This window comes from Melitaea cinxia, chromosome 16, assembly GCF_905220565.1.
Source record: "Melitaea cinxia chromosome 16, ilMelCinx1.1, whole genome shotgun sequence".
In the NCBI taxonomy this organism is placed as follows: domain Eukaryota; kingdom Metazoa; phylum Arthropoda; class Insecta; order Lepidoptera; family Nymphalidae; genus Melitaea; species Melitaea cinxia.
In genome coordinates, this window is record NC_059409.1 from 139630 (window position 1) to 166937 (window position 27308).

Below are 27308 nucleotides of genomic sequence, written 5' to 3' on the forward strand. Positions count from 1 at the left end.
TATTTAACTCCTCTAAGGGTAAGATTAAATCACAAGTACCGAAACAAGTAGGTACAGACTCATTTTTGATAAGTGGTTAATCAAAAAATTGTTTTACGTTATTGTAAACTTTTTGCTTGAAGCGGGTAAAAGCATACTGGCCATTTGACAGACATTTTAAAAATAATTATTTTGGAACCTATTGCTATCGTAACGACCGCTATATTTCTTTTTTTACCATGTCTCTCGTGTGCAGACAACGGTCTGTAACAATTCTATTACTTAGCTATATAGAGTAAGTGTAGTGTTAGGTAGAGTGACCGCCAATGTTTCGGCGACCATGCGTACTACAACACCAGACCGGTTGTAACTTACGAATGAAGGAATCAATGAGTGTTGCATTGGTGCTGTCTATGAGAAGAGTTAATCAAATAATAATATGAGATGACGCACTAGTTCGCTACTAGGTACCTACTAGGTATATAGTACCCACTCGCTAATCCGCGGCTCACCCGTCACTCGGATTAGCGTTGGAGTTAAGCAACTAATGAAATTAATCAACTGGCTTTTTATAAACTGTATCATGTAGATCTCAAGACAAAAAGAATAATAATTGAAGTCATTTTTTTACTTAGGATGGAAAATCCTGCAAGCCTTTTCAAAGAAACGTCGAACAACTCACAAAATGAAATGAAAATTCGAAAAATGAAATGTTCTAAAACAGTTTAAATTGCTCTGAAACGTTAATGTTGACCCTCACTCGACGGTACGAGCAGATATTACGGAACGAGTTGTATACAATTTAGCTTTTATTCTCTTAGCAGTTTGAATCATCCAGACATAAGAGACAAATAAACTCTATATTTTAACGTAGGCTTAATATCTAAAGTTTAATGTTTCTGTTCTTGCTATTTATATTTAAATATGTTTATCCTCTGAAAAAACTACAATGTACCTTTCTTCTTTTTCAAAATTCGTAACACTTAAATTTGGAGGTAGGAAGGTAGGTATCGATCGTGCTCAGACACTTGATGGTTTTATTTATTTCGGAAGGTGTAATTAAAACTTGAATACTGATTTTAAGCCCTAAAACCAAAATATTTCATTTACATAGTAGAGTATCTAAGAAGAATAACTGTGAGAAATACGCTTATCGAATCTCAAGCGTTAGCGATTACGCATTCGTTTCGAAAGCAGACGAGCCGCTCAATCAATGTGGAGGGTTGAGAAGCGCGGCGCAGCGCGTGGGCGGAGGCGCGCGCCGGCGCGAGTGCCGCGGCGGCGCTCGATAGCGGCCGCGCGCCGCGCCTCAGTCCCGACCCGGCGCCCTCGAGCGCGGCCCGACCGAGCGCGAGCCCCGCTCTGTGCCCGTGTGTTGCGATGAAGGTATAGAGTCCTAACCCGTAGCGCGCTAGCGGTATGAATTAGCTGTAGGTGGCGGCGGTCTCGGTACGTGTCCGTAGCTAGCCGCTGTGTGTGCTCCGTCTGACGTCGCTGCGGCTCGCCCGACTTCTATTGTGTCGTTTCCTCTCATCTTTTCACATCACCTCCCGAAAGATCTCATTGACCTACTGCCGTGTATAATGCTACATGTAGATATCACCAGATATATCACCTTGTCAAAGCTACCTACTCATTATTAATTCGTATTTTCCTTACATAATTATTATAGCTACATAGTTCACGACCTGCCGAATACCTTGAAATCGTGTCTTGAATTGTTGCATGTCTATATATGTTGAAATTTGTGTATCATTTTGTATAGTCGTTTTGGCACAGACTACATTTAGGCACTTCGTTCGATCAATAGGATAAGAACACTCGACTGTCAAATTTTTGAATGTAGAGTATTTTTCAAGAAAATTCGAAATGTATATTGTACGTGCCCATATACGTAGTAATAGAACCCATAAAATAGAAGCCAAATTACGTCACAGGAAAAAAATATATTTTGGTGCAGTCTTTTGTCATCGAAAAGGGTCTCATTGATATATTTTTTTGTTTAGAGTCCATCTATCTCTGTAGATGTTATTGATTTTCAGTTCTTGTTAGACAAAGAATTTAATTATGGTCAAGATATTATCACTTTCGCTGAGCATGTTTCTACGAGTAAATGAATAAATTTGATTAAAAATGCTTGTGAATAGTGCAATATTTTTATTTGACTTATAATTTACATTTTTGACATTTTTTCTAACCGTTTATTGTTTTAATAATAATATTGAAGGAATGTTATCTTTTGTCACAGCCAATAAAACCTACAATTTGTCATGATGTATTCTTTACTTTGATTTGAATTTTACAAATGCTTAAACATGTTAATAATTATGCTTACAAATTTTTTATTTTATTGTTTCAGCAACATAAAGAAAATACCGTAAGATCGTATAATGCTAAAGTTACCCAAAGGCCTTAAAAAGAAGAAAAAGGGTAAAAAATCTAAACGTAAAGGAGAAGAAGAACTATTCACCGAGGAAGAGCTAGAAAAGTATAGGAGAGAACATCAACAACAAGCAGACAGTGAAGGGTCGGTAAAAGAAAATGAAGAATGGTCAAAATTCAAAGATTTGACGACGGGTGTTGACTCTATTCTTAAAAAAACACAAGGAGATCTTGATCGAATAAAATCTACATCCTTTTTTCAACGCGTACCTGCGGGTTCTAAAGAAGTTGAACCAGCTGAAAAAGAGAAACCACAAAGACCAGTTGTTGAAGTAACTGAAGCAGATTTTCCCCATTTAGCTGCAGCAGCAGCGGCTGCAGCTGAGGCCGAAAACGGAGAAAAGAGTGATTACGGCCTTACTGATGACGAATCCGAAGACGAAGACGATCAAGACGATATTTTTGACACTTCTTATGTGGATGCTGTAGAACGTGGAGAAGTAAAACTAGCTTATGTCCCAGACTCACCAGAAGAATTTCAAGACGACGATATTTTTGATACTTCTCACGTAGACGCTCTTATAAAAGGCCAAGAATCAAAAACTTCAAAAGGAAAGAAAGGCTTGGATATTGGAGTAGCTGTTGAGGTACTTACTGGCCGTATAGATAATGTCACTGTTACAACGAAAAGATCAAAAAGGATTATCCCTGGTGACTTGTTGTTGGAAAGCGTAGACAGTGAAATAACACCATTAAAAACAGTAAGCGCAAGTGAGCCTGTAGAAAAAAGTATATTGGACATCGATACTGATATACCAATATCTACACCTATTGACTTAAGCGTTTCTTTACACACTGCACTAATACAGCAACAGAAAAAAGATATAAGTCAAGAAGATTTACCTGCTGCTGTTAGTGAAGAAGATACAAAAAAAGGATTAGAGGAAACAGAAATAGATGAATTTACCTTATTAGCTGCGGAATCATTGGAAGTCAAAGCGTCAGTTACTAAATTAGAAGAGAAAGAAATTAAAGTAGAACCAGTATTACAGGAATCGTGGTCAGCATTTGAAGCTGACAAGAACGAAACTGTTTTTGCTGAAGGAATAGTTGAAGATCAACTTGATGTATTAGACCCATATATTGATCAAGACGATCCTTTTGATACGAGTTTTGCAGACGCCGTTGTTCCAACATCGCGTTTTGAACAAATAAAACAAGAAGCAGTTATATTAGAAGACGACGACGATTTCGATCCTCGTGCGGAGGAAGTACAGAATAGACTTAATAATAGACGCAAGTCTTCTGTTAGAATCCACTTAACGAATCCCTCGGGTATAAGAGAATCTATCACATCTGATGATATTGTAGATAATGAAGAAAACAAAAGCTCACGTGACCTACTAGGAGGAAGTACAACTGATTTGACACAGCTTGGTGATTCTCCTTTAGACCCTGTCGATATTAACAATACTGAAATTGATCCATTTGATACAACTATTGTTGATAAAATTGTTGCTCCTGGAAAGATCGAACTAAAGCTTCTAGAACAAGAGTTAATCGGAGCTTGTCCGTCAGTGCCAATTTATCGTGTACCGAGTGATCCCGATTTTGATCCCCGAGCAGATGAACCTAAGAAAGTAGAAAGAAGAGCTTCTCGGCCTGAAAATTTATCAGTTAGTAAAAGTGTGGGTTTTGACGTCGATGGGGAAGAAAATTCACATTTAGATATTAAATCAAAGCCAGTTAAACCGTTAACTCCATACTATACACGCGAAGTATCGATAACTGAGGATCTAAACGAAGAAGTCGAGAATACTGATAAAGTTGGTGATGTGCTAACGCGAACACGCTCAGAGGAAGAACTAGCAACAAATATAACGTATCAAGCTAAAAGAAGACATTCCGAATATCCTCAGACCAATCTAAATAAAAGTAGCTTTAAAGCAAGTGATCTTCTACACGATCACACAAGTGTTATTGAAGCTAAAGTTTTGACACCACTGGGTCCTAAGCCTACGGAAGACTTTTCTTCACAGGTAGAATCAGATCCTTTTGACACGTCTTTTGCTACTGATATAAAACCTAGCAAAACAGAGTTAAAACTTTTAGCAAAAGAATTTTCTTGCGATAATACAGCTGAGTTTCAAGTCGAAGGTGAAACTGATTTGCTAGAACCTGCTGATGATATTTTTCAAGTAAAAGCATTAACACCTGAACCATCTGATACGACACGTACTTCACAAGACGACTTTGACCCATTTGATACTTCGTTTGCTGGTGACCTTAACCCAGGAAGAACAGAACTCAAATTACTTGAGTCTGAATTTTTGAATTAAATCAAAGAACAGAAAAATATAAAATGGCTTATAACCCATTTTTAAGTATGACTGAACCGGCAGCGCCCGTAACAACTGAGGTGCTTAATCCGTTTATGATGTCTGAGTCGGAAACATCTAATTTTACACCTGGTGATAATCCATTCGCGACTAGTAACCCATTTTCGAATTTTGAAAATAGCTATGAACCACCTGTTGGAGATACAGTGCCTGTTGATATTTTTGTCGGAGCGGAACCAACAGGAATCGGAGCAAAGCAATTCGATGAAACTCATTCAATGGACGTGTTTGGAAATCTATCAATGGACAACGACCGCCTGGTAAAGCCAACTGAACTTGAGTTAGTCTCTACAATGGTAGATTGCAGTTATCCTGAGGATGAGGAAGTTAAAGACGCTCAGTTACCAACACGCCCGCTCCCTCCTGAAACACAAAACCTTATTTTGACCGTTACTGGTCAAATGGAATTCACTAGTTCCCATTTACTTGATCGAATCCCACCAACACGGACACCAAGTCCAGTGTCAGTACGTGATATACATTCACCAAGTCCGACTCCCGAACCTGATTTGATGGAAGAAAACTCATCAATTGTAGATGCCAATCGAAATAAACCTGCAAGACCACCTCCGGCGCGTCCACCTCGCCCTGCACCACCACCGAGACCACAACCACCTCCAGTAACCACACAAGCTGCCAGTGACGATATAAACTTATTTGATGCTCCAGCACCGACTGTCGTTAAGCCTACAAAAGAAGCAATTTTAAGTTTATATTCAGCACCAAAAAAGGAAGAAAAGCAAATTGATTTTCTGAGCGATGATATTCCAGAGTTGACAACGGAGGCAGAATTAAAATCTATGGATACAATGTTCCCAGGTCTTACTGCGTCTTCAACTAATGAATCTTCTAATTTGTTGTTTAATCAACCAGACTCTACAATGACAGGCAGCATGACAGAGTCTGAGACACAAAATTCTGCACAAGAGGTGCAAAAAACAAATATTGTAGACGATACTATGGCTCCAATGGACTGTTCCGAGCCATCAGTGGAAGTGAATACTGCTTCATTAAGTGCTTCACCATTTGCTGATATCACGGATGATAGTAGTTATCAAATGTTACAAGGAAACGAACATGAAAAAAATCCATTTGAATTTAGTAATGCTGCGGAAGCGGATACATCTGCCATGAAATCTGAAGACGTAACTATGGCATCGAACACTGAAGTTGTATTCGATACAAACGAAACCTTCATAACTACGCCACAGTCTACAGCTCATGAACCACAAATGGATGTGTTTGGTACTATGGTGAAGGACACGTTTGCAGAAACACAAACAAATATTTTTGGTACCGAATCAGAAAATACTCAGATCGATCAACCTGCATCTAATACAGACTTAGGTTGGAATGCAAACGAGACCATGGTACAAGATGCTTTCCCCGAGTCGCAGGATGCCTTTGATGCATTTTCGGCAAAATTCGATTCAGCGAGTGGAAATCATATGAACACAGGTAAAATAACTAACTAAGCAAATAAAAAACACAAATTAACTTATGTAATCATATTTTACAAATGATATTTGTATAGATGCGTGGGGCGACGACGGTACTTCGGACGCAGGTCCCGGAGGTTTCGAAGCGGAAGCTTTCGATCCATTCTTGAGCATGGGCGCACCGCCTCCGCCCGCCGCCACGCCACGCCTCGAGCACCAGGCGTCGGGCGAGTCCACGGACGACACGTTCTCCGTATTTATAAGGTATCTAATGACCCAAAAATCGATGTTCTTGTGCTTCAGTTAAACTAACCGTCAAAGTATATATATATATATATAACTGTATATGATTATATTGACTATTGGATAGAGTTTAATTTAATTTACATTGAATAATTTAAAGCAGACCATTAAATTCAACAGTTTTTACATCAATTAAGTATCTTTAGTACCAAAATAGTGACTAGTAAATGTCAACAGGGATGATGAGAGTGAGACGTACGCTTGTTTGTGACATAGTTGTATACAAAAAATAACTATCTTCTAGGCCCAAGGACAGTGAGTCTGGGGGCGCGGAGTCCGCGGTGCCAGTTCTGGCGCCTCCACCTCGGCCGCAGGTGTTGCCGGAGTCACCGCGAGTAAATCCCTTCGACAAGAATGGAATGGAGCCGATACAACAAAGAATCGACTTCGACCAAGGTTGTAAGCCCATTCCATAATTCTCATTAAGTTTCAGTAAATGAATTCTGAATATTTCACTAACGAGTTGCGCTGTATGTTTGAATATGCTAATTCGTAATTAGAGTCGAGTCGACTGGGTATTAACTGCGTCCAAAATATTTTATTTCATAACGTTGACACATATACGTATTTGCATGGTTTACATGAATCTACAGCTGTGATTATATTTTATATGGCGAACTGGATGAATGCATATGGAATGAATCTGTACTTATAGTAAGACTTTGATCTCGACTAATCAAATTCTGTAATTACGATTTTTGTTTTTAAATTAATTGTAAATAATCGAAACCATTGCCGTGTATTATGCCAAAAAGAACGACAGTTAGTTGGCTTGATTTGAGTTCATTTTACGAGCAAAGTTTCTAGGTACATTTATTGGCAAAATTAATTACCATTCTAGATATAATTCACTTGGTTCCAGGATGAAAGTCAAAACGTGTACCTACTCAACTAAAAATCATTAACCCATTCGTCCGATTGTTCCATTGTCTTTTGTAAGAGAACTTAGTTCTAGTGCCCTCGGTATTTATATCCAAATAACTTAATACTCGCAACGTATAGAAATTTTCGAACGCATTTTATGTTGGCGTAAATAATTAATTAATCTTTCAGGTTTAATGAAAGAGAGCAATCGTAAGCAAAGTGGCGGCGACAGTTAGCTTAATTTATTTTGAAAGCACTTTTTCTCATGTTAACCCATCAGCGCCAACTGTTTGAAACAGATTTTCATTTGGACATACTTAAAGTAAATGTGATATAAATTTCCATGAAAAATAATTAGTTTTGTAATCACACCGCGGGACAGACACACGAGGCATTAAAAGTTCATATTTTGGTATGTTTTATTATACGTATACAATACAAAAATTAAATTCATACGCGAATAAATGACCAAAGAATACGAGTATATACGAGTGTTGTATATTAGAGAAAAAAGTTTTACTTCGTATGAAAATGAACAAAACACTTTGTGCATAGCCCTACTTGACACTTGATATTTTCAGTTCTTACAGTAGGAACTTTTGCATGTAATTGAACAACATCTACGCCTATTGCAAGCCAATAAGATATTAAATACAGTCAACAGTTTTAAATCAATAAAAAAACGAGTGTGCTTTAGACAACACGACTGAAGTAAAACTTCTTTAGTTCTATCTAACGTATCTATATCTCCCTCTCTACTTCAATTCGCCTCGCCCGATTACACTTTTCGTAAAGCTTTCGTTACGTATACACCAGCTTGCTCCCTAACTCTACTAAATATCACTTGCGCTTCGATCCATTGTTAATAAAAAAATAATTTGACACCCAAATTGTTCATATTCATAATCATATCTAAACAAGTAAACATATCCTACCCGTGTTAGCCGTGATCATACGAAAACGCACGGCGCTAATGGGTTAAAATAATTGACTTATACGAAGTTCCATTCCAATTTGTTACTTAAAACTAAGTCTAAAATATTTAACATTTTCTGATTTTCGCAAAATTAGGCTCTTAAATTATTCGAGTTTTATTTCGTTTCCTATAATTATTATAGTTAAAGACAGACGATAACGTATCTGTAATGTAAAAAATGTACTGATACCGAGATTATACAATATTGCGTATAATATTTTATTTATAAACTTTATAATCTGGCGCGGCGTGCGCAGACGAGAAATACTTAAACAAAGCTAAAGTCTAGTTGTACGTTTATGACAATTTTTAATAACTTTGAACGCGAGTTACGTGTTGTTATTACGTGCTGGTTAATACTATCTACTATTTTCTACACAATGTTTTGTGTTATGTATGTTATAACAATGAATTACGCAGTAGGTACACGCCAATTATATAAAATAAACCCATAAACATCTTTTTATTTTTGTACCTAAAAAATTCTTTTTCAATTCCGCTGCCACACTGTTGAATGCGATATATTCAAATGAATAAATAAATATAACTATGTGTACGTGGCGTGATCGATGTGAAACACGTTACTATCAGTAAGAGTAGACATGTCACGTTACGTTCGGATGTCTAGAGGAGCCGCGGGCGCGGGCGGGCAGCGGGGGCGAGACGCCGCCCACGCCGCTGTTCGACGACGACGTGTCGGCGCCGCTCGAGACCTTCCCGCGCACCGCCTACAGCGGGCCCGGCTGGGAGATGCACCTGCGCCAGCCCAACAAGAAGAAGATCACCGGACAGAGGTCGCGCTTGTGGAATACTCTCTAGCATGCGAAATAGTAGTCTCCGCGTGGTTTGCTTAAATCACTTTTACGTCAAATACTTGTGCTTATACAAGTTTGATCCTTGGTATTGAAACTATTTATTTTAAATTATAATTTTCTTTTTTAATATAATTATACAAATAACACAAGAGCGCAGGAACGGCATAACAACCATACGTAACCACACGTTTTCAGTCCTCATAAAATTAAATTTATAACTTTACTAAAATATAATAATACAAAAAGTTTTAAAAGTAGGCGGTGGTTGTTGGCTCTGATTCAGTTTCTGTGTGTGAGTGTGTATTAAATAAAATAAATAGTTTCATAATATAATCATCGTTAATCAGTCACATATGGGGAGGGTTTCTAGAGGGAGTATATTAAGAGATATAAATAAAAAAATTCATTATCTGTGGAATGCGCATAAAATATTTCCACATGTACACGTCCGTATATTGCGACTAAGCCTCGGAATATATGCATCCTTTTTTAAATGTTCCTTTCACTGGTAACGGGTGTTATGAAGTGATTTAGACTAATTTTATGTTAGAAAAGTAATGAATATCCACACATAACGATAACGCGTCACCGTAGGTTCTGGAAGAAGGTGTTCGTGCGGCTGACGTACCAGGGCGACAACCCCGTGGTGCAGCTGCTGAACAGCGCGACGGACAAGGAGCCGCTGCAGGAGCTGCCGCTGCAGGCGTGCTACTCCGTGTCCGAGGTGGGCGCGCAGCAGTTCGACCAGTTCGGCAAGATCTTCACCGTCAAGCTGCAGTACATCTTCTACAAGGAGCGCCCTGGAGTGAGGTGCGATTGGACTCCTCGCTTAAACATCTATAAGTAGTTCGCCATCTTTAAAAGTCCTCCATATGGGATTTAGAGTGACGTGTCTTAATTTTTCAAGTCACTCTCAGTAAGACCTTTGAAATGAAATGAAATAAAAGGAAATAAAAATATCTATTTCGTCATAAGGATATACACACTTAACGAAAATCAAAATAATGTCTATTACAGAAATAATAATACAAATAAATTTAAAAAAAACTCGACAATAATAAAAGAAAGTTAAAGCAGCAAAAAAAATCAAATAATAAAATAAAATAAATTTTCTAATTGTCATTTGATACTCATATTGTAGGAATGCATTAAGATTAAGGCCTTTTGCCAATGCAATATTAAAGAGTCCGCTACGTCGTTAGGCCGGGGCAGGTGACGAAGGCGGAGCGCATCACGAACAAGCTGTCGCAGTTCGCGGCGTACGCGATCCAGGGCGACTACCAGGGCGTCAAGGAGTTCGGCAGCGACCTGCGCAAGCTCGGCCTGCCCGTCGAGCACGCGCCGCAGGTACCGCCGGGAACTATCTCGTGTATTATAGATCACATTTAACACCATATTATTATTTAAATACACGGGAACCTAAATACGGCACAATTTATACCTAACCGTCTGTTTCCCAGAATATCATCGTCATCAGACTATTGTCATTACACTGCTAGAGTTTTCAATTACTACTTTGTATTTAGAATATATTTGTGTGATATATAATAATAATAATAAATAAATATCATATAACATACACACACGGTCGTCTGTTCCTATGGTAAGCAACTTAATGCTTGTGTACAGGTATCAGCCGACTGTTATAACTATATATATATATATTTTTTTTGATAAATATACATAGAAATAATACATATATAAATATAAATATTATATTACGCCGAGACTCAGGTGGGAATCGAACCCGCAACCCGCGGCACAGAAAGCAGGGCCACTACAAACCGCGCCAACGGGCTAGTCAATGACTCAATGATAAATATATGACTTTTATTAAGTAATAAATATGTATATGTATGTATCTACTAGTAACGTAAGATATAGTACATAGATTTGTTTCACACGACATGGTTTCCGTGCCGTTGTCGCAGGTGTCGCAGCTGTTCAAGCTGGGCTCGCTGAGCTACGAGGACGTGAAGCAGTTCTCGTGCTGCGTGGAGGAGGCGCTGTTCCGCCTCGCCGCGCACCGCGACCGCGCGCTCACCTACAAGATGGAGGAGGTGGGGGCGGTGAAACGTGATCGAGATTACTAGAGGGCTTCTAACGAAAGAATATCGATAGAAATATCATTTAAATACCTCCTCTACTAGTAAACTATTAGCTGAACGTCAACGAAAATGAGAGGTTTCGTTAAAAAATAAATAAAATTAAAATAAATGCAGCGTAGATGTACTTTTGAACCCATCACTTGCATTGTGTTTTGGAAAAATTCATTTCAGTCCAATTGAATAGTTCAAAATTAATGTTGTATATTCATTTGCTAGAAACTGTACATTGGTCTTTTAGTTTGGTTTAGATTTTTTAATAATAACTATCGGAAAACTAGCAGGCAGCTAATCCTAAATGATTACCCACACACATGAATATTATAGAAATTATAACTACGGAGTAGAAAAAAACAAAGATAGCGAAATATAGATGTAGGTTGATTAATTTATCTGTAGTTTTAGTCATATTTTGCATGCGTACCAATCAACTAGATTCTGCTACAAATTATATTCTAAGACGTTCTAATAATATTGCTGTCTTGGTGCGCAGGTGCAAATAACGGCGGTGGATGAGCTGTACGTAGAGCAGGACGCAGAGGGCTCAGTTCTGAAGCAGGTCGCGCGCGTCAGACTGTTCTTCCTGGGCTTTCTCAGCGGTAAGAGCAGATCCATCTTGGTTTTTAAGTGACGGTAATGTACAAGTACCTATACACTAATAGACACGTATTTTCTATAAATGTCCCACTGCTGGAAAAAAATCTCATTTCCTGAAGGACAAATGTCAGAGCGTTATTCTCAACATTGCTTTTCGGTGAGCTAGTGAACGGTAATGTCAACTCAACTTACCTTCTAAGAGAACAACATGTTCTCTCTGTTCTCAACTTGCGTTGAAGATTAATATGACATTTTAAATTCTGCCAAAAGGTTTGTTATTTTAAGGTCAAATCTTAAAACAATATGAAACTATACGTTTCTATGCTTTTGATTAGAAAAATGAATACATTTTTGACTCAGCTTAAGAAATAAGCGGGGAATGACTGAGGAGTTTTAATGCCAATAAACCATAATTAATATTAAATTCAAGTATTTGGAACACAGTAAAAAAAAAATTGTAACGGTAATTACTACATTACACAAATATAGTAGAGGTCAAAGACGCGGAGTATTAAGTAAGTGTGCGACAGGCATGCCCGACGTGGAGCTGGGCGTGAACGACCTGCGGCGCCAGGGCCGCGAGGTGGTGGGGCGGCACGACATCATCCCCGTCGCCACCGAGGAGTGGATCCGCGTCGAGGACGCGCAGTTCCACGCCTGCGTGCAGCCCGAGGCCTTCGCCGAGTCGCAGATCATCAAGTGCGGTTTAACCCATTTTTTTTCTCATTTCTGTTAAATTAAATTAATAATAATAATAATAATAAAGACGTTTATTCACCAAGCATAAAAAAAAAACAAAAGATTTCTTAGTCTAATTTACAGAGATTTTATAAAAAAATGCTGGTGAAAAGGTCGTAGACTCAGCTTATTGCTGCTTTTCAGTCCGCACCTTTACAAATGCTGCCAGCACAGGACGTTAGATTTACATTTAAAAACTAGATATAGTAACGAAAAAAGTAATGAAAATAGTATTTAATAAAATAAAAAAATAAAAAACCAGGATTAATAAATGAAGTACGTTGCCGAAGGTACAAGTAGGCAAAATGGCGAGCCACGTGAGACATACTATACGCTTATAATAAAGTCATAGTTACTACAAATCCAGCTCAGTGAGTAAGAGACCAAACAAAACATATCATACTTATAACCTCAAGCGACAGCCACTGATTAGGCTTGTGACGTCAGGTTCAAGCCGCCGGACGCGTGCTACATCGAGCTGATGCGGTTCCGTGTGCGTCCGCCCAAGAACCGCGAGCTGCCGCTGCAACTCAAGGCGGTCTGGTGCGTCACCGGAAACAAGGTGACACACACACGACGATAGTACACTTGCTTTGACAGCTGACTCTGCTGAATTATCGCTGGCATCCCTTAGCTATAGGATAGAATTGAAGAGAATTAATAAGTGAAATTTTCAAAAATGGTATTTTTTTTATTTGACCAGGTTGGCAAGCGTACGACGTCACCACGGTAAGCGGCTACCGTAGCCTATAGACGCCGGTAACACCGGAAACATCACTAGCGTTTTGCCAACCCTACCCCTGATCTTCCCCAGGAGCTCTAACCTCTTACCTATACTTACCACCGTTTAGGTAGTTCTCTAGACAGGGTACTCCAGATTTTGCAGGATATTTCCTGCTGTACCCTACTTTTGCTTCAATTGAATTTCAGTTTTAGTAAAAGCACCGTTTTATAAATCATGTGCCTTGTTATCGCAGGTGGAGCTGCGCGCAGACGCGCTGGTACCGGGTTTCGCATCGCGTAAGCTGGGCCAGGTGCCCTGCGAGGATGTCGCCATCCGCTTCCCCATTCCCGAGTGCTGGATCTACCTCTTCCGCGTCGAGAAGCACTTCCGATACGGATCCGTCAAGTCCGCGCACAGGTGACCGACACGCCTTCAACCCACACCGCAATCCTGCTTGCTGTCAAGCAAGAACGTATTAACCTTATATTAGCAACCCTAACTACTCATTTCTTATAATTATTATAGTAATCAGATTTATATGGATTTCAGTAAAAGAGACTTCTCATCTGCATTTATTAAAAAACTAGACGATCTCAAATAATGAGGAGACAGTGCATCAGTAATGTTATCGTGTGCATCAGACGCACGGGCAAGATCAAGGGCATCGAGCGCTTCCTGGGCGCCGTGGACACGCTGCAGGAGTCGCTGATCGAGGTGACGTCGGGGCAGGCCAAGTACGAGCACCAGCACCGCGCCATCGTGTGGCGCATGCCGCGCCTGCCCAAGGAGGGCCAGGGTGAGCGCCTGCGCTTTACTGCTTTTTTGTATCTTTTTCAATATATTACCCCTCTTTCGTATGGATTGTAAAATCCATTCAACCATCCGTCTTGATGATATTTGGAGAACCACTATATATGGTTAAACTCAATAGTTCCGAACTTATTTTTTGAAGAGCTTAAGAAAGATATGTAATTTCTTTAGCCTTCATTAAAATTCATCAAAAATTGCAATTTCCCAGTGAGTTAAGAATATAGTAACTTATGATGTGTTCCAAAGTAGGCTCTTCGTTTCATTATCATATTCTTAAATGACTTGTATATGACAATGCGGGCGGTAGTTTACTAGCTTACATTTTTTAAATTATAAGTTCGCACTGTCACTATTTATCATCATCACCACTTCAGCCTATCGCAGTCCACTGCCAGACATAGAGTTGGTGACCGCAGGGCTGGCTTGGTCGCACCGAAGATGCTGTTGCCCGTCTTCGGCCTGTGGTGCTTGTGGAGGCCTGTGTCCAGCAGTGGACTGCGATAGGCTGAAATGATTAAAGTTACTTATTAACTTACTTTATTTGATTTAATATCAATTAATTTGATCAATCTGTATTAATGAATTAGTTTAACTATTCGGTTATACTTAGATAATTAAAATCTTATTGGTCGTATGAATTGATAAAATTAATATGTATGATTTTATTTTTGTGTTACCCACACATTAGGAATTCTAAACATTTTTGAATATCATATCAAAAATTGACCGCTCCAGCTTGGTTCGAACCCGCGTCTCCGACTGACCGTGTCGGCGCTTCACTAGTAGCACCAGTGAAACATCACTTGACCGCCTAAGTTCTTCTAGTTCTGTATCGCATTTTTTATTTTCAAAACTATCGGGAAGGCTGTTTGGATCTTCGATCGCTTAGAGTGCTGAACGGAAATCTGAAGATGCCAGCACTTTTCCCAGAGTATGGTCGACTAGTTAAAAGTCTACAAGCTCTCACAGTAATGCCATCAGTTCCGCTTCAAAGACGGAACGTTTTTCGCGAAGTCTAAAAGTTTGGCTATCTGTTTCCACTCCATTAATCCAGACCGATGCTGCACCACCCGCTTTGCCTTTGATTTATGCTTCCGTTAGTGTATATGCTAAGCTCTTTAAACTCCATTTGCTCATCTAAATTGACTCACGAGTGTTCGCCTCTCTGGTCGCAGGCGCGTACACGACGCACAACCTGGTGTGCCGCATGGCGCTGACGTCGTACGACCAGATCCCCGAGGAGCTGGCGCGCTGGGCGCACGTGGAGTTCACGATGCCCGCCACGCAGGTGTCGCACACCACCGTGCGCTCCGTGTCGCTGCAGGAGCACGACGGCGACCCGCCCGAGAAGTACGTGCGCTACCTGGCGCGCCACGAGTACATGTGAGTCACTTACTTACTGACTGGGCGCACGTGGACTTCCAGATACCCGCCATTGGGTAGTAGGTACTAATTTACTAGCCGGCCTTGGCGCCCGACTTGGGACCCCATCGTATCGAGCGCAAGAATTGGTACACGATCCGCAACTCCACCGTAGATTTGTGCATAAATGAACTTTATATTAATTTTACTCAGGACCTTTTCGACGACATTTTGTGATCTATGTTTGTGTAATTGTGACGGGAAATCTTTTTTTAAGATACGCCAAAAATAAAAAACAGATCAATACATTTGGATCTTGTATTATCAAACTCTGTGGCTTTAAAATATAAGTATCTAGTTATGAATTACTGTGTGTACTGTTTGTTCAGAGTGGGTATCGAGCGCACATCAGGCCAGACGGTGGCGGCGTACTCGCTGGCGGCCAGTAAGGAGCCCGAACCTGCGCGAGCCGAGCCAATCAAAGAAGCCCCGCGCGAGCCCTCTTCGGACTCCGACTCGGACTAGGAGCCCTAATGCTTCACCCTTCGACGACGCACTGATTTTTCAACTGCGTAAAATTACGCTCTCAGACAGGGTTATCGTTACCCAAATTTTTGAAGTTGGATAATTCTTTAAAAGCTTGGGACATTTGCGAAAAGATTATCAGATTATGTTTGACGAGTTGAATTGTAGAAATATTCTATTAGTAAAAAAGTTAGGTTTGTGTAAAATAATGTGTGCAGTAAGCATGGGTGCAATAAAAAAAAATCCGGTAGCACTCTAGATGCTCTCGGAATTAGAAGAAATGTATGGAAACGCTTACGTATAGCGGGCCTCTCTCAGCAGTAAAGGGTTATAGTTAAATCTAAAAAATAATAATTGTTGAGGTATCCTTACACTTTAAGATATACGCAAGAAAAGATTTTTTGGTAAATTGCAAATATTTAGTTCTATTGTAGTCAATTTAATATTTTCAGTCAAAATATCAATCACGTCAACTTAAAATTTTGTCGATAATGTCGCTCTTGCTGAGCGTCTATAATGCAGAAAACTACACTTAATGTTATCTTTCTCTTTGAAATGAGTTTCGTATAACATATCCAATTCAAACAAAGAAATGTTGTGTAACAATAATTAGAGCCATTGTTAATAATTGCATTATTTACTGCGCCTGTTTACGTAATTAGTTTCTTTATAGTTTTGTCGCTATTTTAGTTAATACGAATGCTGTGAAAGGACCTGTACCTAGTTGTTGAGTGTTGAGAAGTGTCACGGACAAATATTATGATTGAAATATATTCGTCATATAAGTGTGATGACAAACAAATAGATACCAATGAAGTCTGTAAATACGTTTAATTGGCTTACTGTGACCTTTCTCATGTAGAAGGTTAACTTAGAAAATGTATTCTTGCGATATTATTGCATATAAATTAATATTCTGATGTAAATTAAAGAATATGCTTAAATGTTACAAAATTAGGAACATTTTTCATAAGATATATTTAGTATAAGGCCATGAGCAGATGCATGGGTATATAAGTTTGAAATTAAATGATTAGCTTATGTAAATATATAAGATGAAGTGCTATGTATCGCACGAACTAACATCAAAAATAGAATAATGAGTGTGATTAGTAATTAGCGATGAAGTAGCAGTTATTAAATATATTATACTCATAATGATATATCAGATGTATCGGTAGTATAGGAAAAAATCAATAAACTCACTTGGGGGTAGAGCATATATATAGTTAGGCGGTAAGGAACGGTCGGTCTGTACGTGTGTACGTAGTGTCGCTCTCGAGTTACCTGGTTAAAGGATTACTTGTATATTTTTTGTACAATTTACCTTAACGTTAAGCGTACGTTAGTAGTTGAATGCAATATCACGTAGCTGTTATAATGTTCAAAATGTATCCAAATACGAGAATTAGTTAAGGGGATAGAATCATTCGAAGGCGAGTTTAGACCAAAGGAATTTGTAAATAAATAATAATTTTAGTGTCTTGCGATATTTGTAAGCATAGTTTCGGACAAACCCACCGCGACGTCAGGAGTGAGGGGAGCTCAGTGTTGGCACCGATAGGCGGGAGATAGAGTATCTTAAACTTATCTATGATATATTGCTTAGTCTATGCATACTTATGTAAGAGTATGTTGTATATGGCAACACACCTCTATTATTATTAGTGTTAATAATAAGGTTGATGGCACTGGCAACATTATAAGAGTTAGAATATGAACACTATGTAGTCAAGACGTAATAAAGATGGCTCGTTGCAAGAAGTCTTTTATTTAAAATACCACAACATATAAAACATGGTGTCAGGTGTAAAAACAAAAGAAATAATAGCCGAACATTCAAGAAATCGACAGGGAGAAACATAGAGAGGAGAAAGAAACAGTTAAAATTGTGTAAAAATATACGCAAAGATGGAGGGGTTGAGGCCGCCAATTAATCTGATTTTATCAGGGTCATCAGAAAACTTTTATACGTTTAAAAGAAAATTTTTAAATTACATAGAAGCTGCGGGCTTGACTGAAAAGTCAGAGGAGCGAAAAATGGCGTTGTTTCTGAATTTAGCGGGGGATGACGCCATGGATGTCTATACCACGTCGATGGAATGTTTAAAGGTAAAAAGCTTAGAAAAACTCTTAGAATTATTTGAAAAGCACATAAAACCGAGAAAAAACATAATCGCTAACAGTTATAAGTTTTTTAACATGTCGCAAGCCGAAGGGGAGACCTTTGAGCACTATGTAACAGAATTAAAGAAACAAGCTAAACTATGTGAGTTCAAAGAAGAAGACAGGCTTGTGAGGGACATGATAGTGATTGGAATAAAGGACAAAGGTGTACAAGAAAGGTTACTACGGGAGAGTGACTTAACTTTGGATCAAGCCATCCAGTTTGGAAGAGCAGCAGAAATAGGGAAGATACAGGTAGGAGCATTAAATGAAAAGAAAGAAATAGATAGTATACATAAACAGAGAGTAAACTACAGGAAGGAGAAGAAGAACTACAGAAATAACTGTGGGAAATGTGGTAAAGTACATGAACCGAGAAAATGTTCAGCGTTTGGTAAAAAGTGTGTGTTGTGCAATAAACTGAATCACTTCGCTGTGATGTGTAGGAATAAAAACATACTCAGGAAGAAGAAGCAGGCGTACAGCTTGGAAAAGGAGGAAAATAAAAGTGAAAGTGACAGCGATCATAATTATACTATAGGAAGTTTAAACTATATAGACAATATTAAGTTACAGTGGAGAGAAAAAATAAATATTCTAGGTTTAAATATAGAGTTTAAGCTAGACACGGGTGCGGACTGTAATACGTTGTCTTTAAAGTTGTTCAAGTGTATTAATAAAAATAATAAGTTAAGTTTGAAACAAACACCTGCTATTCTTGTTGTTTATAATGGAGAGAGAATTAAGACAGCGGGACAAGTAGAACTAAGCTGTGTTGTAAAAGGGATAAATAAAAAGGTATGTTTTACTGTAATTGATTTAGATGTACAACCTGTAATAGGACTACCAGATTGTATTAGGTTAAACTTATTAAAAAGGATTGATGAAATACAAAGTGATAAGTTGACGGAAAAGGAAAAATTTATAAAAGATAATAAAGATATTTTTCAGGGTCTAGGGACGATAGGTACTTACCAAATAAAAATTTTAGATGATGCAAAACCTGTCGTTAAACCTATAAGACGAATACCTTTAGCCATAAAAGATAGACTTAAGGAAACATTAAATAATTATGAAAACAGAAATATTATAGAGCGGGTAGAAGGTCCTACTGAGTGGTGTAATAACCTAGTTATAGTGGAAAAACCAGATAAATCTTTGAGGTTATGTTTAGATCCTAAAGAGCTTAATGAGTATATAGTAAGAGAGAGATATTTTATTCCATCTCCAGAAGAAATTTATAATAACTTAGCAGGTAAGAAAGTGTTTACTGTTTTAGATATGAAAGATGGATTTTTTCAGATAATGTTAAGTGATAAGGATAAATTGTGTACTTTTGGCACTCCATATGGTAGATATAGGTTTAAGAGGTTACCGTTTGGTATATCATCTGCTCCAGAAGTTATGCAAAGAACAAATACTAACATTTTTGGAGATATTAAAGGAGTAGAAATATACTATGATGATATAATAATAGCAGGGAAAAATAACTCTGAGCATGATGATATATTAAATAAAGTGATAGAAAGAGCCAGAAAATATAATGTAAAATTTAATAAAAATAAAATACAATATAAGTCGGACCATGTTAAGTATGTGGGATTAATAGTATCACAGGAAGGTATACAAGTTGATCCCGATAATGTAAAAGCTATATTAGAGTTGAAGGAGCCTAGTAATGTAAAACAGCTACAAAAATTTTTAGGCATGTGTAACTATTTGAGTAGATTTATACCTCATTATTCTGTAATTACAGAACCTTTAAGAAACTTACTTAAAAAAGATGTTTTGTGGGAGTGGTCTGAACCACAAGATAAAGCATTTAAAGAATTAAAAACCAAGTTAAGTAATACTCCTACACTAGCTGTCTTAAACAGTAAAGGTTCTATAGTGTTGCAAACTGATAGTTCTAAATCTGGCATGGGAGCGTGTTTGTTACAAAATGGTAAACCCATTTCTTTTTACTCAAGGGCTTATACCGAATGTCAAACTAGATGGGCACCAATAGAAAAAGAATTATTCGCTATCTGTGTTGCATTAGATAAATATCATCAGTTCGTGTACGGCAGGAACATAACAGTGGAGACTGATCATAAACCCTTGGTCACAATAATTAATAAAGATATAAATAAAATAAGTGCTAGACTACAGCGTATGATCTTGAAATTGTTAAAATACGATATAAATATAAAGTATATACCAGGTAATAAAATGTATATTGCAGACTACTTGTCAAGAAATTATATAAAAAATAATGCTGAGATAGATCCAACAACACAGGAGATAGTGCATTGCTTTGAAACAGATTTAGCTATAACAGATAGTAAATTAGAAATGTTACAAAAAGAAACTAAAAATGATATAGATTTAATACAAGTAATTAATTGGTATAAAAATAGTTGGCCTAAAAATAATAAACTAATACATAATAAAGAATTAAAAATATACTACAGTTTAAAAGAATATATACATGTAAAAGATAATATTGTGTACTTACAGAATAAAATAGTTATACCAAAACATGTAAGAAAAGAAATGCTTATGATTATACATACAGGACATACAGGTATAGTGAAGTGTAAAAAGAGAGCTAGAAATGTTATGTATTGGCCGGGAATGTCACAAGATATAGAGAGGTTTGTGTTGTCATGTAGTTCTTGTGAAAAGTATAGACCGTCTAATAGTAAAGAACCTCTTATGTCTCATGATATTCCTAGCTTACCGTTCTACAAGATAGGTATGGATATATGTACTTACAGCAGAAAAGATTACCTAGTTGTTGTTGATTACTATTCAAAATGGATAGAAGTAAAATATTTAAATGATAAAACAGCTGATAGTGTAATTAAAAATTTATTGACTATTTTTTCTACTCATGGCATACCAAAATATATTGTAAGTGACAATATGCCGTTTGGAAGTTACTCTTTTAAAAAGTTTACAAATTCATTAGATATTCAATTAATTTATTCAAGTCCTAGATATCCTCAGTCTAATGGTTTAAGTGAAAAAGCAGTAGGAATTGTAAAAAACATGATGAAAAAATGTGAAAACAATAATGACTATGATTTTTGTTTGTCTCTGTTACATTATAGATCTACACCAGTTGCAGGATTGGATTATAGTCCATCAGAATTATTAATGTCTAGACTTTTGAGAACTAACTTACCTTGTACTAAAGATCATTTAAAACCTAAAGTTGTTAATGTGCAGGAAAAAATGTCACTCAACAAACAAAAAACAGAATTTTATTATAATAAAACTTGTAAAGTTAGAAATGTAAATTTTAAACCAGGTCAAAATGTTGTGGTGCAGAATAGACCAAACAGGGTGTGGTATCCAGGCAAAATTATAAAGCCAGAGGGCCCGAGATCTTTTATTGTCAAAAGGGAGGATGGAACAGAAGTCAGGAGGAATCAAAAGCACATAAATTATTCACCTAATCAATTTAATGTCAAATCAGAAATATTTAATACTCCGTTGATTACTGTTCCTTCACAAAATAGTAAGAGTTCTGAAAATGTTGGTCATAAAGTCAGTAGGTATGGTAGAATAATAAAACAACCCTCATACTTCAAAGATTACACACAATAGTAATGTTTAAAAAAAAAAAAAAAATATGTCTTGTCTTAAAATTTTATTTTGTTAATTTAATTTAAGTTGAATTTATGTTTAAGTTAAATTTAAAACTAAAAAGGGGGGATGTTGTATATGGCAACACACCTCTATTATTATTAGTGTTAATAATAAGGTTGATGGCACTGGCAACATTATAAGAGTTAGAATATGAACACTATGTAGTCAAGACGTAATAAAGATGGCTCGTTGCAAGAAGTCTTTTATTTAAAATACCACAACATATAAAACAGAGTACTTATTTATTAATCAAATGTATCTTATGCGTAATTTTGTCTAAACTGTAATAGCCTTTGAACAGACAAATCATATTTATGTCATTTCCTATATTATATTATTATTATTACAAAAATACTATTTATTAAATGAAATGTTAATCATAATGGTCCAATTATATGTTATTATTACGATATAACTTAATAAAAATATGTATTTACCTACAAAGAGGCACGAATACAAAGTAAAGTCAGGCGACGATCCAACTGTAGCGTCTTTGATTCGTTGACAGTTTTTAACAGGGGCGGATGCAGCCCTCAAAACAGGTTGTGGGCAAAGCCACCCAAAATAGGCGAAATGCGAACCGGACGTAGCGAATAACATTATTAGGGCGACGCCAAATGAAAAGTAATGAAAGGAGGAAAAGGAGCATCGCTACGCAACAAGAGCTCGCCGTGGAGAAGTTGTTACGCCCAGCTTGAAGCATTACTATACTTGATATAGCTTTCGTACGTTTTAGAATATTATCCCTAATGTTTCTACGTTAGTTTGTTGGGCACTACTAGCGCTACACTGTCGTACTTGCTATACTCGAACTGCCTAGTTTTGAACTTTTCTACATTCACGTTGAGATGACGTTTGCAATTGCTACGAGCTATTTATATTATATCTTATTGTATATTATATGAAGTTAAAAGGGTTCTAGCAATACTTAGTGTATTATTTTGTAATTAATTATTTATTTGTTAGAGCACAAATGTAACTATTTGGATTATAAAAGTCATATAAAAATATTTATTGGACGAATACTCGAATCCGGGATGAGGTGCATTCAAAATGTCTAGAGAAAGGGGTCGACAATATCCGGCACCGGACCGATACGTCGCCTGTGTTTATTAAAATTATAGAAAGTGTCAAGCGATGCCTGTGTACGTATCCGGTCCTGTGGCAGAGGTCGCATAGATAGCACCGACGTGTATTGTATAACAATTTATCGTTCGTTGTTGAAGTCATATTCTCTTATCCAGACATTGGTTAATAAAATAAAAGTATGAAATAAATATATCGTTACCTCTAGCGTTAACACATATAATGACATAGTTGGAGAAGCTAATACATATGATATATTGATTGTTGTATTCGTAAAATAGACGATCTCTCGTCCTCACGGGGCGCGTAGCGCTACGTACGCTACGCAGCGCTACGGAACACGCCGTGTAACGTAGTCTGCGTAGCGCGTTGTCACGCGACGTAGCGCGCTGTAGCGGCCGTCCTGTGCCTGTGTCGCGCGCCGCACTCCGTGTCGCGAGCACTCTATCCGCCACGTGTGGACTATAATGTTGTGTTGTCAATAAAATAAATACGATTGTCGAAATGTTCTTTTATTTGTCCTAATCATCGCCGTTTGCAAATCCGATATAAGAGTACTCATTTTGATCAATTTAACAAAAAATGATTATTTTAATTTTGTCTCCCTACTTGCAGATTTTGAATACCCGAAATAACAAGTGCCGGATAATTTGTACTTACAAATTCCAACATATCAGCAAAATTAGTTGTCTTAACTTATGAACGAAAAAAGTATGCATAAGAGTTAACTGGAATGTAAATAGTACCTACTGACCTGATACGACTAGGTCGATAGAAAGAGATTTTATCCTCAAAGTGAAACATAATTATTTTGTTTGAGATATTAATTTAATTTATAAAAGATCATTATACCGTTTATTATAACATGGCTAAGGCGTGACTTGTCTAGTAACATTAGTAATAGTCAGTATTACACGTAATTATATGTGTAGTTTATATTTTAAATCACCGTCAAAATAATTTAATCTCAAATTTTAAATCTTAGATAAAAGGCCTTAAACAAAGTTAGAATATCAAAGTTCGTATCCGCATATTATTTTCTTTAAGAGTTTCAGTATCACGGCTATTTAGATTAGATAATCAAAAAGGCCGCTCGAGGGAGAGCCTGGTCAAAAAAAGTGTTAACTTCGTTAAGTCTTCAAAGCCAATTCCAATTCTAAAAGGGTGGTTTTAAGTAGAGTAGTCAGGGTAGAGACTACAGCGAACTGGGTCAGTGGGTATTGATGTCACTCTCGTAACGATGTCGTACGGGCACTGTTGGCTTTACGGCAAAACTGCTCGAATATACCTGCCTTCTTTTTATGATATACTCTCTATAACTGAATGTTACGCGATTTGCATAAAAATTTGTGATTAATGATATGACCTTTTATCGAAATGTCCCAGTCACGTCACCGTATGCGAATTATGTCACGCTAAATATTCTTAAACGTCTAAAAAATGTTGCCAGGCACGCTTATTCTAAAGACTGTACGTTTATCCTATATTTACTACGATTAAAAATATTAGAGAAAAATTAAAATAATTTTTATTTATGTCTGGAATCATATCAAAGTAAAAATAACACGTATATTATAACATTCTCAGTCTCATATAAAAAGCAGTTATATATTTTCATAAAACGCGTGTTCATCGCACGATTAGATAAAAATAATGTATATAAATGTCGCCCAAAAACTGAATCGGTGACCCATCCAGAATGCCGATATTGATTCCAGTAAGAAGGTTTCACTATATTTAGCCAATAAACCTGAATATGGCAGCCCTAAATGGCGACATCGAAAGAGATGACGGGTCGGCGCTAGGGCGCGTGCGTGAACTGGGCGCAGGCGCCTCGGGGAGCTCGAGGGCGGGCGAGGGGCGGGCGAGGGGCGGGCGAGGGGCGCGCGAGGGGCGCGAGGCGGTCGCCAGCTCGCACACCCTCGGGCCAGCAGCGCGACGCGCCGGCCCCGCGCGCGACCGCCGACCGCCGCGCGAGCAGCGCCGCCGCTGCACTCCGACCCTCGACCCTGTCGCCGCCCTGGAACCTTATCGAAACGCGATCGCGGGACTTACCCATCGATCCGAACGTGAAGTGACCGACAATCGATTGGGATCAGCGGCCAGTGAATAGTGCTGTCGAGTTCTTTTTATCTCTGTACGTATGACGTTACGTGTTACGCGTGAGCTCGAAGTGCATAATTGTAAAATTTCTCGGTGTCATTGAACTCGCGTAGTACAGATAAGGCGAGATTATCATTGACTTAATGAACTATTAACCTACTGAGAACGGTTGTTGTAATTATCTCTCTAAATACGTTGTTGTCGCTTTCGTGTGACTGTCGTACACTCACAATTTTAAAATACTTAACGTACTGCGATAGACAGGTTTAAATACGAGGTTCTGTCAAATATTACTTTTCCAGAAAGTTTCATTTACGCTCTGATGCATCTGCCTTTCAATTAAATTAATCTTCAATTAATCAATACTGAATTATTTTTAACTGGCTAAGAATTAAAAGAACTAAAATGCTATAATTATTTAGTTTAGTGTTTTTTTTTTTTTTTGCTGGAATTTGTATATTTATTTTTTGCTGTTTTGATTCAAACTTTTATAGTAAGTTTCATTCTTCCTCAACATATTGGTAGAAGGTAAATTTCATTACTGTCATAATTTGGCGATTGTAATATATTTAGGAAGATTCGGCCTAGTAAGAGAAAAAACAGTGAATTATTAAAGATAATTAGGGGAGAGTGGGGTAATTACGAACACTCAAGGGAAAACTAAAATTGAACAAAACAAGATTGAGTCGACGAATGTCATTTATTAATTAACGTTTACTTTAACTAATCAACCTTAAGTTCTAATAAGCAACATATATAAATTTTCAATATAAAATAAAATATTAATACGACAACAAAACTATGGGGTTCGGGATTGCCCCACAGTATCTAATCTAATGATCACATATAAAAACCTTTTGATGTACTTTCACCACTCTTACACTTTTCATGGACTCATAAATTACATTTGTAGCATTTTATCCAATCTTCATGTGGAGGGTATTCATATTTTTCATCACAAACTAAGCAAAAATACTCATTTTCTTCCACGTCTACTTCTTTGGCTATTTTTGCGCGGTGCGACCTTTCATTAAACCTTTATTTTAATATTACAATCTGCAAATGCTTGACAAACGCTTCACATCTTTCTTCGAACCTTTAGTGGAACTAGCAGCCTTTCGCTTCCTTTCATGTGCTCCTTATTTTTCTTTCTTCTTTTTCTTCTAAAATATTTTTCATAGGACTACTGGTTACTATATAGGTAGCTGAATCTTTTCTCTAGAAAGATTTTTTTTATTTATTAGTTATGACACTTTGGTATTTTGTGGCACCTGAAACATAATAATAACATAATAGGTATAAATAAGTTCGTAAAGGTACATGACTGAAAGTAAAGAAACATACAAAAAAACTTCTACATATGTACTCATTTTATCTAAATTCATCATTATTATCATCCGCGCAACGCAGTCGACTGCTGCACATAAATTATAAAATAAAAGACAATAATTTAATTGTTTAGGAATAATTACAAACGTTCGGGATTACCACACTGAAATCGTCCGTCATTACCCAACAGACACAGTAACATAAAACTATATTTTTTATTTAGGTTAGAATCGCGTGATACGCGTGGCGAGTCCTTAAAAACATTCTTGGATTGGACGTTATTTCATAAAAAAGATACCGAATTTTTACATCACACCTAAAATATTTTACATCTCTTCAATTTTAATCGAAAATTATATAAAACTAGCTGACCCCGCAAACGTTGTTTTGCCATAACACAAAATTTCAAATATTTTTCTCAAATTGATCGCAGCACCAACTGTCGGGACAAACTGAAATTAAAATAGAATAATATTTAATCTTTGATATAATCGAAAAAACAAAAAGGTAACATACCTTGTAGACCGAGTGCGTTGTTGCTTCGCCACTCTTTGTTCGGCACTATATTCGGGATAGACTCACGATTTTATCACTCGGAATATCTTCTACACTTTTCTAACACAGCCAAACGAACGTTTCCGCGATTACCCCGCGTCCGTGATTACCCCACTCTCCCCTAGCTATATTACAATCTTTTGGTTCATGCTTTAAGCTTTCATGTGTTACAGTAATAACTGTCCGACTGTTAAAAGTGATGTGATGGACAATCGGCGCATGATTTTTATTTTAAAACTAAGTAAATAGCTTTATACTGCATCCATCTGTAAACATCCCACTGCAAGGCAAAGGCTTCTTTTCGCATCCAGCAAACGGATATTTTATATGTTGTACTATTAACTGATCATCAGCTCTGGCAAATGTGAGGATCAGGAGACACGCGCGTGCAATCGCGTGAGGCGGCGGCGGGCGC

At 37.4% G+C, this 27308-nt stretch overlaps 1 protein-coding gene across 1 annotated transcript; it reads left to right on the forward strand.

The window, feature by feature from the left end:
• Nucleotides 1-1287: 1287 nt before the first annotated feature.
• Nucleotides 1288-16018, forward strand: LOC123661084 (protein stoned-B-like). The gene is made up of 16 exons (XM_045596090.1): nt 1288-1365; nt 2339-4681; nt 4747-6218; nt 6295-6463; nt 6747-6898; nt 8971-9136; nt 9752-9967; nt 10360-10504; nt 11089-11217; nt 11756-11861; nt 12390-12558; nt 13045-13159; nt 13575-13738; nt 13963-14117; nt 15307-15514; nt 15883-16018. Exons 2-16 carry the CDS (start codon nt 2370-2372, stop codon nt 16016-16018), a joined length of 5814 nt encoding a protein of 1937 aa, XP_045452046.1. The 5' UTR covers nt 1288-1365; nt 2339-2369.
• The last annotated feature ends 11290 nt before the right edge of the window (nt 16019-27308 follow it).